This window comes from Papaver somniferum, chromosome 4 (genome assembly GCF_003573695.1).
Source record: "Papaver somniferum cultivar HN1 chromosome 4, ASM357369v1, whole genome shotgun sequence".
In the NCBI taxonomy this organism is placed as follows: Eukaryota; Viridiplantae; Streptophyta; class Magnoliopsida; order Ranunculales; family Papaveraceae; genus Papaver; species Papaver somniferum.
Window position 1 is genome coordinate 104,282,316 of NC_039361.1, and position 8,780 is coordinate 104,291,095.

Consider the following 8,780-nt stretch of genomic DNA (forward strand, 5'->3'; position numbering starts at 1 on the left):
GCATTTTTTATCCATAAAAAGTGGATGATCAGAAAGATATGGATTTATTTTTACTCCATAGGAGTTGCCCTTAATAGGTAAGGTTGACGTGTGTCCAGCTCCCCACCACATCTCATTTTCTCTCAACAAAACCAAAAGAAAAGCATCATCTCTTGTTATCAGATGGATTTTGAAGACAGCGACGTTTTGTATCATTTCAATTAGAGCTGGAAAACGGGCGGGCCGGGGCTGGTTTATTATGGGTTACACGGGTTCGGGTTAGCACGGGCCAAAACCTGCGGGTTGATATTCTTCACGGGTGGTCATTTCTTCAACCCGCGCCCATAGCTGGTAAAGCTTGCGGGTTCACGGGTTAGCTGGTTTCTGCTTAGTCAACGAACGAATTGACAGAGTTTCCTATGATTTCTGGATTATTTCCGACCACATTCAGGCCATCAAAAACTCCTTCTCTGCAACCTAACATTCATCTAATTCATTTGACATTTCCATTCAATTCAATCAACAGATTACAGATTCAACAGTCAGTGACTCGGTGTCACAACGAAATTTAAAAACTTAATGAAAGAATCAAGAAAATTGAAAAAATTAACAATAATTTGACACTGGTTTTGCATCATGAGAGGAACACAGACTCACAGATACACAGTATACTAATCATTAGTAGTTTAGTACTCATCAGTCGATGATATCTTCAAAAAAGAAAAAAAAACCTTCGAAACCGTAGTAATACCATTGTTTGTATTTTGTATCACCAAGTGCAACAATAAAGATATTAATAACCACTTCCTGCACAAAACGTATATTGTGGTTAATCAAAAAAAAGTGATAACTGTCCAAAAAACATCTTCAATCTCTTTTTTATACAAAATTTGGAGACACTGCGATAACTGTCTGTCCAAAAAAAATTCTCATTTTCCATGTCTATCTTTGAATAGCTCCAACTATTCAATATGAATCTGTAATTTCAAGCAAAAATAAATCAAACAAAAGAAAATATTCAAGTAAAAAACATGAAATTGCATAATTACCCCGCTTTATATTAAAGAAGGACGCATACTAATTAGACGCATAAGAACTTACTTCCCCATCCTCCTCTGCCCTATCCTCTACTGCACCAAGTTCAAATCCTAATACATCTTCTCCAATAATCTCATTGTCTTCATCCATATTTTCGTTTCCTACGTGGATAAAGACAATCAAAGTTATATATGAAATTTACCCATTCAACTAAATGAAGTATTACTGAATTACGCGGCGCCACTTAGGCACACTTACCAACTCCATGTTTCCAATCACGAGTTGTTATCAACGCCTCATCATTTTCAGGTAATAAAAAACTGCGAAACAGATCAATTACCCTTCCACCAATGCTGAATGCAGATTCCGAAGCCACGGTTGAAATAGGAATTGACAAAATATCCCCTGTTATTCTTGAAAGTATTGGAAATCGTTGTTCCTGGGCTTTCCAATACATTAGGATATCGAGCGGTTGATTACAAATCCATATTTCTCGCTAAGATATTGATCCAACTCTGACAAGTCAGATTGCAGATCACCACCACTTTCCTGTGCTGCAGCATATTCCTGCATGAAACAAGCAATAAGTGAGTGCAAGGACCAGTTATCTTCTATGAGGACATATAATATAACTTATAAACGCATTTTTTTTTGGTTAAAACACAAAATAATACAAGACCACATGTACTGAAATAAGTAAGCGTTAAAATTATCTGGATCCACTCACTTCCTTGATGGGCAGAATTCGCACCAGTTTGAATACCAAAATTCTAAGTTCCACTACCAGAAGCTCTTGACAAGGTGTAATACTTATTATAAAGTTTTTTCATATCTTCACGCACATCAGCAACTTTACTTTATAATTGTCTTACATCAGGATACAACTTGGAGTAAGCAAAGTTTAGATACTTCAGTTTCAATCTAGGATCTAACACAAGTGTCATAGCCAATATAGGACTTAAGTTCTCCCAATAAATGTTAAACTTTTGTTGCATCTCTTTCACGATGTCCCTAATGAATTCAATTTCATTTGTGCTTTCTTTTTTTAATAACACTTGAACTTGACAAACTCATTCAAAATATAGATTGGAGGTAGGATACTTACTACCAGAAAACAAAGTTGTGAGATCATAAAACGTCTTGAGAAACTTTGTGACCACTTCAATTTGATCCCATTCTTCGTCAGTTGGACAGTCTTTATAGTCTGAATCCACCTCCTTCAAGTGAGCGAAAACACTTCTATACACAAGACAACTGTCTAACATAAGATAAGTTGCATTCCATCTGTATAAAAAAAAAGTAACAAACATTCAATGAGTATATTATAAACAATAATACCATTCTTTAACTGTATAACAAAATAAAATTGGATACCCACCTTGTCTTAACATCTTGACGAATACCCCTTCTTACTACAGACATTCCTAAAGTATCAACAATGTCCAAGAATTTTTGTTTTCTTACTTGGGACTTTTTAAGCGACTTCACTGACTTTCTTATCTTTAGCACAACTGGATCAATCTTCACAAGTCCATCTTTTACAATAATAGCTAAGATGTGAGCACAACAATATACATGAAAGTATTTTCCTTGTTAAACAGGATCTTCTTTGCAACAAGTCTACTCTGCATAATTCTACCACAAGCTCCGTTATTTGCAGCATTATCCAAGGTGATGTTGGATACTTTTTCTTCAATTCCCCAATCTTTTATCATTTCAAATAGCTTGGCAGAAAGGTTTTCACCTGTATGAGGTAGTGGAACGCAAAAGTTAAACTCCCAATTAAGTACTTCAGTTCACATATATGAGGTGGTGGAAGATCTCAAGACTCAAGTAAAATATGACATGCACATAAAATAAAAGATCTAAACACTCAAGTAAGTGCTTCACCTGTATGAGGTGGTGGAAGTTCACAAAAATTTAGTAGATACTTCTTTAATTCCCAATTTTGATCAAGAAAATGGACAGTTAAGCTCATATACCCTGTAGTCGTAACAGAGGTCCACATGTTTGATGTTAGACACATCCTACCTGTAAGGATTACACATACATATCAGTACATCTTATCATAATCAATTACACATACATAAAAGTATAAAACAAAACATATGGTGTGGGTCAGCAGGATTTGAAATTTTGAATCGTACCTGGAGCAAGTTTCAATATGTTTCGAATAACTTCTTTTCGTGCATTATGTTTTTTGAAAATATCGACTTTCCCAGTATTCCTTGATATGTCCCTAAATTCTTTCCACTCCACCAAAGCCAATGGGACATTTCTTGCAATGAGTAATTCTGAAATAAGATCTCGAAACTTCATCTGATCAATTTTGCGTACGCGGGAAGACAACTGGCCATTCTTTGCAGATAAAATCATTTGCCTTATGTCCTGAGAATGACGTTCACGGCACTTATGCCTTTTCATAGATGAGGTTCCACCTTTCTGGATATTATATTTATATCCCACTTTACAAGCCTTTCACACTCCCTTCTTTGATCCATCTTTATATTTAATGAGATCAAAATATTCCCAAACATCAGATCTAAGTTTATGTTCCTTTTCACCTGAAACGGGTGCAGGTGCACAATCAACAGTTGTAGAGTCATCCAAAGGATCTACCATCTCAACATCCTCATCCTCACCGTCACTACTCATAACATCGTTATAATGAGTTTGTTCTTGTACACTTGACATCCTGGATTCTGGATGGAGCCACAAAGAATAGGTCAAAGACACAAAAATCAGTACATTACTTACTAGTTACTATCATGGTTCAAAAACAAAACACTCAAAGAATTCAAACCAATAAGGGAAAATAACTTGGACAAGAAAAGAAAACAAAATCCATCAGATTGTTACTACTGTCTACTATCATGGTTCATGGACTAACCTCAGCAATTGACTTGCAAAATGACTCAATCATCAACTTTGGTCATTGAGCAGTGAAAGTTTGAAACATAACCAATCTAGAGAAATTATCATACATGACATGAATTACATAAACACAGTACACACAAGAACTAAAGAAGATAGGATTAGAAGATTACATGTCCTCAACTCTGAATCTTCCACAACAAGATGAAGAATTAGCAGAGATTATTAACAAAACCCCAATTCCAAAATCTGAAAAAAATCAAACTAATCGAATCACTATCTGCAGAAGTTAAGATGGAGAAGAAGACTCGTTTTTTTGAAGATTAAAATCAATTAGAAATCACACTTACCCAGGAGTTCGGTGATTGTGAAGATTCAAGTCAAGTCTTTCAAGATCGATTTCAACATTCAACTAATCAGTGAACTGCAGATCTGCAGCTGCCACTGCGGACGGAGAAGAAGAAAGAAGTAGAAAGAAGAGAAGATAACTAAGCTAGGGTTTTTTTTATGTTTTATACCCAGACACGTATACAAATTGAGAGGGACACGCGGCATAAATGGAACTGCGGGTATACGGGTTGTATCCGTGGATTTACGGGACGGGCCGGGTTTATCCGTTCTCACACAAGCCGGCATTTCTCCAACCCTAATCCGGCTTGTTAAGACAACCAGCCAAGCCGGGTGCGGGTTTTCACGGGCCAGGTCGGATTTATCCGCGGATTTTGGCTGGTTTGCGAGCTCTAATTTCAATGGGCTGCCGCCGTCTTCATTTTATGACGCGAGATCAAGATTTTTATATAGATGATAGAAGATCATGGAAATGGAGATATTGTTCATGGCTCGTCGTCTTGTTCTTTATCTCTCTCTCGGCCAGTCGAAGTAGATTTCGACCGGAAACATCAGAGCTTTAAGGGTTGTTAGATCGATAACATTAAGTGGTCTTGTTGGCTGAAACATTAGCTCACAGAGACGGGTTTTACCCAATTTTGGTCTTGATTAATTGTTGGCTGGATGGTGGTGGATGTATAGAAGGATTAGATGTGAATGAATATCAGATTTGGGGGTTTGGTATGGATTGGAATTGGCTTTACAGACTAATTGATGAAGAATTTTAAATGTGCAAGGAAGAAGATGCTTATTCTGCCCATCTCTTCTCAAATTAGCAACGTAAGTTGAAGATGCTGGTGTGCTAATGTCTGAAATACGTGGTAATTATTCCCTAATATCTACAATGGGGTTCGGCTAAAAACAGATGTTGGTTTGATGTGAATGGAGATGTTGATTCCTGGAATAACAATCAAGCATCGTTTCTTCTAATTTCAGTTCCAATTGGATGATCATGGGCGGTGCTGATATTTCAAAAGAAGTTGATGAAATCAACAGCATGCATCAAAAGAAGAAGGATCATCAGAATCTAAGATTAGTATTTCTAAACAATGTTGGACAAACTGTACAAATGAAGTACTGTACTTCAGATATTCACCTTTGTTTGTTCACATGGCTTCTGGAAGTTTAGATGATAAAGAATTTTATCAATAATTATGCACATTTGCTGAACAATTTTCTGGAAGTGTAAGTTTCAACCTTTTCTTGATTTTTTTTTTGGTTTTCTTGCGTTTGTGTATTGATTTTGATGTGTGTGTTTGTTCTGGTGTACATATTCAGGTATAAGTTAGCAGCAGATCAATGTGAAGATAAAGCTGCAATCTTAGGGTGGAGTAATCATGTGAAGCTAGAACTGGAAAGACACAATTCCTTTATTGAACAAGTAAGAGTACTATGAGGTTTCTTTTTTCTTGCAATGACTATGCTGAAATAGGATTTTATTAAGATTTTTGGTGAATTCTTTGTCGCAACGATCTTGAAATATTTCGCTTAATTTAGGACAAGGACCCATAAAAATGCTTAGAACTGGATATGTCAATCGTAGATGCAGATCAAGTGCAGCCGCTTTTTTGCCTTGAGAATATTTGGACTGATGTACATAAAAAATAACAACAAGAAACGTGAATTTGTAGATGTAGATCAAATGCAGCTGTTCTTTTACCCATAGGGTGTACATAAAAGTTTATAGAAAAGAATAAATGGATGATTTCTATGCAGTGTATATAATTCATTATTTTAAAATGATAATGTAATTCTTCAGAAATAAGCAGTAGCTGAGAATTAAGAAGGTTTGCCTTTCGAAATGATATATTCAATCAAGTCTGTACCTCAAGCTCCTGCACGATTTGTGTACTAGATGATTATTAGGATATGTTGCATCTAAATGTTTTGAACGTTGCCTCGTGTACTTTTTACGGTTTTCATGATATTGTTTAATGATTATCTTTGCGCATCTGATTTTAAATTTACCAGTTAGTATGATTCTCGGTGCGTTCAAAGAATTTACAGTAATATATATTAAGAGATTATCCTTGTGCAGAAACTGGGTTTAAACCCTACAATAGAGACCGCCCTTCACCCTGAAACAGAGAAATACAAAGAGTTCTTGTTAGCAACTGCTTCCGGTTATGTAGAAGATAGTGAAACTCCAGTACAGCAGTCAAAAATTCCTGCTTATACTCTTGGTGGTATGAGGCCAAGCCTGAGACTCTATGCCTTTCTTAGTAAGGAGATGCAAAAACTTGTCAGTGCTTATGTTGATTCTCACCCATACAACAAGTGGTTCAAGGAATATTCTTATAAAAGATTCAGGGTGTGTAGATCATTAGTCACTGATCTTTTTCCTTGATTCACCTTTCAAACACTTCTCAAGACTTTAAGAATCATAGATAATATTTGCATAAGGAGCTTATGAACCTTTTTTATGTTTCTCTTCAGGCATCATATCGGGATGCTGAGGAATTGCTTGATAAGCTATGCAACTCTTTGGCCCAGGAAGAGATTGAAGTCGTAGAAAGGGTTTATCGTCATGCTATGAGACTTGAAATGGACTTCTTTTATTCTCGGCAGTCTGAGCAAACCCTGATCCTCCCAATATATCCAAAGCTTGATGCTAAGAAGGAACATCTGATGCTATTTGCGGATTTTGATTTTACGTGTACCATTGTGGCTTCTTTGGAAATATTAGCAAACATTCAAATATTGACTGCTCAAAAACCTGATCAGCAATGGCAGGGTGAGGATAGAGATGGACATTTCAGATTGCGTCAATAGATTTGAGGCCTGTTAAAATTATGCTCGGTAGAAAAGGTATGATAAGACAATGTAATCATGAATTGGCATGTTAAAATTATCTATAACGTTTCGAACTCTTTAAGTTGTTGTAAAAAAAAAGAAAGCAAGTGTTTGCTTACTTCTTGGATGTCTGACCCTCAAATCTCAACCTTGTGTTTTGTTTTGTTTTTCTTTTCTTTGCAGCTGATAGTTTTGATTATTATGGAGGACTCTACAGTGCGTTTGAGAAGCTCTCATCTCCTAAGGGGAAGGCAGTTTCAAGAATATTTGAATCTGGTGTACTGAAGGGCATAAGCTTGGAGGACATAAAGCAAGCTGGCAAATGTATGGAACTTCATAATGGTTGCTTGAACTTTTTTGAGAAGGTGAACAACCTGGATGTATCTGCCACTGTAATTCATGTTGGAGTGGGGATCTAACTAGGTCAGCTCTTTCAGGTACTAAATCATTTCTTACTGTAGGAGTTTTTTATATATTTATGCAGAGATTGCGCTATCATCCAACTTGTCATTTTGCAAGTCTTGGTCATGAGAATATGTTCCAGTATACCTTTCAGGTCTAAAACTCTATTCCTGAAGTGTTTTTGCATGGATACTCTTTAAGCGAAAATATTAATGTTTTTTTACAAGTGGTTCAGACATGTTGAAAGTAGACGGGAATGAGTTCAGGTATGCAGATGGGATATTTACGGGTGAAGTAACTAGTCAGGCACGTCAGTCTGTTACAGCCAAACTTGAATATTTTGATGACATGGTGCCGAAGTATGCACATGAACATGTCCGTATTCCCCGTAGTGTTTACATTGGTGACTCAGTTTGTTATGCCTGATTACAGCTGATATTGGCATTGTGGTTGGGTCAAACAAAAGCTTAATTGAGGTGGGAAATCACTTTGGTATTACATTTTTACCTCTGTATGCTGGTGTGGCCAAGGAACAGAAAAAATGCTTCGAAATTGGTAACCCTGATGTCTGGAGAGGTGGTATGTGTGGTACTCTTTACACAGTTACTAGTTGGATTGAAATACAGGGATTCATTTTGGGTGGAGATTTGGTAAACGAGGAACTGTGATCTCTCATGACTATATAACTTCTGGAACTCAGCTGTAGGGGTCTGTACAGTACAGATGGTGTGTGATTGCGATTTTTATCAAGGGCCATGAATCGAAGTAGTGAACTGTCTGAGGACTCTGAGCAATGATGAAGATTTATCTGAATATTCTCTAGTTTTTACATCCGTTTTGTCTATAAATTTTGGTATCTGTTCTCCGTTCTTCTTTGAAATGGCAACATAACATTGCAATCATACAGATTTTTTGACTTTGACTTTGACTCAATGAATATTCTGCACATTTTTAAATTTTGAACTAGGAACTAGGAAGTAAGATCCCTTGGTCCCACATAATCCGTTTATCTAACATCAGCATCAGCAGCACCTGTACTGAGTAGTCTGAGTTAAGCTGTAAAGATGATTCGACAATGAATGGCATTTTTTCCCCAGATCGGGGAGATGATTTTCTCAAGCGCGTGTTGATAGTTGATGTGATTGAACTCAGATTCTGGTTTGGGCAAAAAAAAAAAAAAGAAGTTAATGGGGTTGGAAGAAAGAGAAGCTATTGTGAAAAGGATTTCAGTGCGTATATAATAAAAAATTGTGGAGTATTTTCTTTTTTTTTTACATAGGGATATTGACAAAAAAAAAGAGTAAAAA

General features: G+C 36.4%; 2 protein-coding genes across 4 annotated transcripts; one reads left to right on the forward strand and one right to left on the reverse strand.

Moving 5' to 3' along the window:
* Positions 1-675: 675 nt before the first annotated feature.
* Positions 676-3,711, reverse strand: LOC113272915 (zinc finger BED domain-containing protein DAYSLEEPER-like). The gene is made up of 11 exons (XM_026522702.1): positions 3,553-3,711; positions 3,165-3,459; positions 2,908-3,048; positions 2,657-2,761; positions 2,396-2,567; positions 2,119-2,301; positions 1,890-2,028; positions 1,498-1,584; positions 1,276-1,456; positions 1,081-1,178; positions 676-786 (listed from the first exon to the last, which is right to left on the reverse strand). The coding sequence occupies exons 1-11, from the start codon at positions 3,709-3,711 to the stop codon at positions 676-678; spliced, it is 1,671 nt and encodes a 556-aa protein (XP_026378487.1).
* A 1,009-nt stretch (positions 3,712-4,720) lies between these two features.
* Positions 4,721-8,368, forward strand: LOC113274131 (bifunctional TH2 protein, mitochondrial-like). 3 transcript variants are annotated; one of them, XR_003322812.1, is made up of 6 exons: positions 4,721-5,463; positions 5,557-5,659; positions 6,317-6,589; positions 6,715-7,086; positions 7,255-7,508; positions 7,701-8,368. XR_003322812.1 is itself a non-coding variant. In XM_026523613.1 (6 exons), exons 2-5 carry the CDS (start codon positions 5,408-5,410, stop codon positions 7,048-7,050), a joined length of 768 nt encoding a protein of 255 aa, XP_026379398.1. In that variant the 5' UTR covers positions 4,721-5,099; positions 5,215-5,407; the 3' UTR covers positions 7,051-7,086; positions 7,255-8,368. The 3 variants fall into 3 exon arrangements, 1 of the variants encoding a protein (XP_026379398.1); XR_003322813.1 differs by having other exon boundaries at positions 7,709-8,368; XM_026523613.1 differs by having other exon boundaries at positions 4,721-5,099; positions 5,215-5,463; positions 7,255-8,368.
* The last annotated feature ends 412 nt before the right edge of the window (positions 8,369-8,780 follow it).

Coding starts and splice junctions, on each gene's coding strand:
- LOC113272915 (XM_026522702.1), bottom strand. CDS start 3,711: ATGTCAAGTGTACAAGAACAAACTCATTATAACGATGTTATGAGTAGT. Junction 2,029..2,118: donor ACTTTGTTTTCTGGTAGTAA/GTATCCTACCTC, acceptor TGAATTCATTAG/GGACATCGTGAAAGAGATGC. Junction 1,179..1,275: donor TGATTGGAAACATGGAGTTG/GTAAGTGTGCCT, acceptor TTATCCACGTAG/GAAACGAAAATATGGATGAA.
- LOC113274131 (XM_026523613.1), top strand. CDS start 5,408: ATGATAAAGAATTTTATCAATAATTATGCACATTTGCTGAACAATTTT. Junction 5,464..5,556: donor CTGAACAATTTTCTGGAAGT/GTAAGTTTCAAC, acceptor GTACATATTCAG/GTATAAGTTAGCAGCAGATC. Junction 5,660..6,316: donor ACAATTCCTTTATTGAACAA/GTAAGAGTACTA, acceptor ATCCTTGTGCAG/AAACTGGGTTTAAACCCTAC.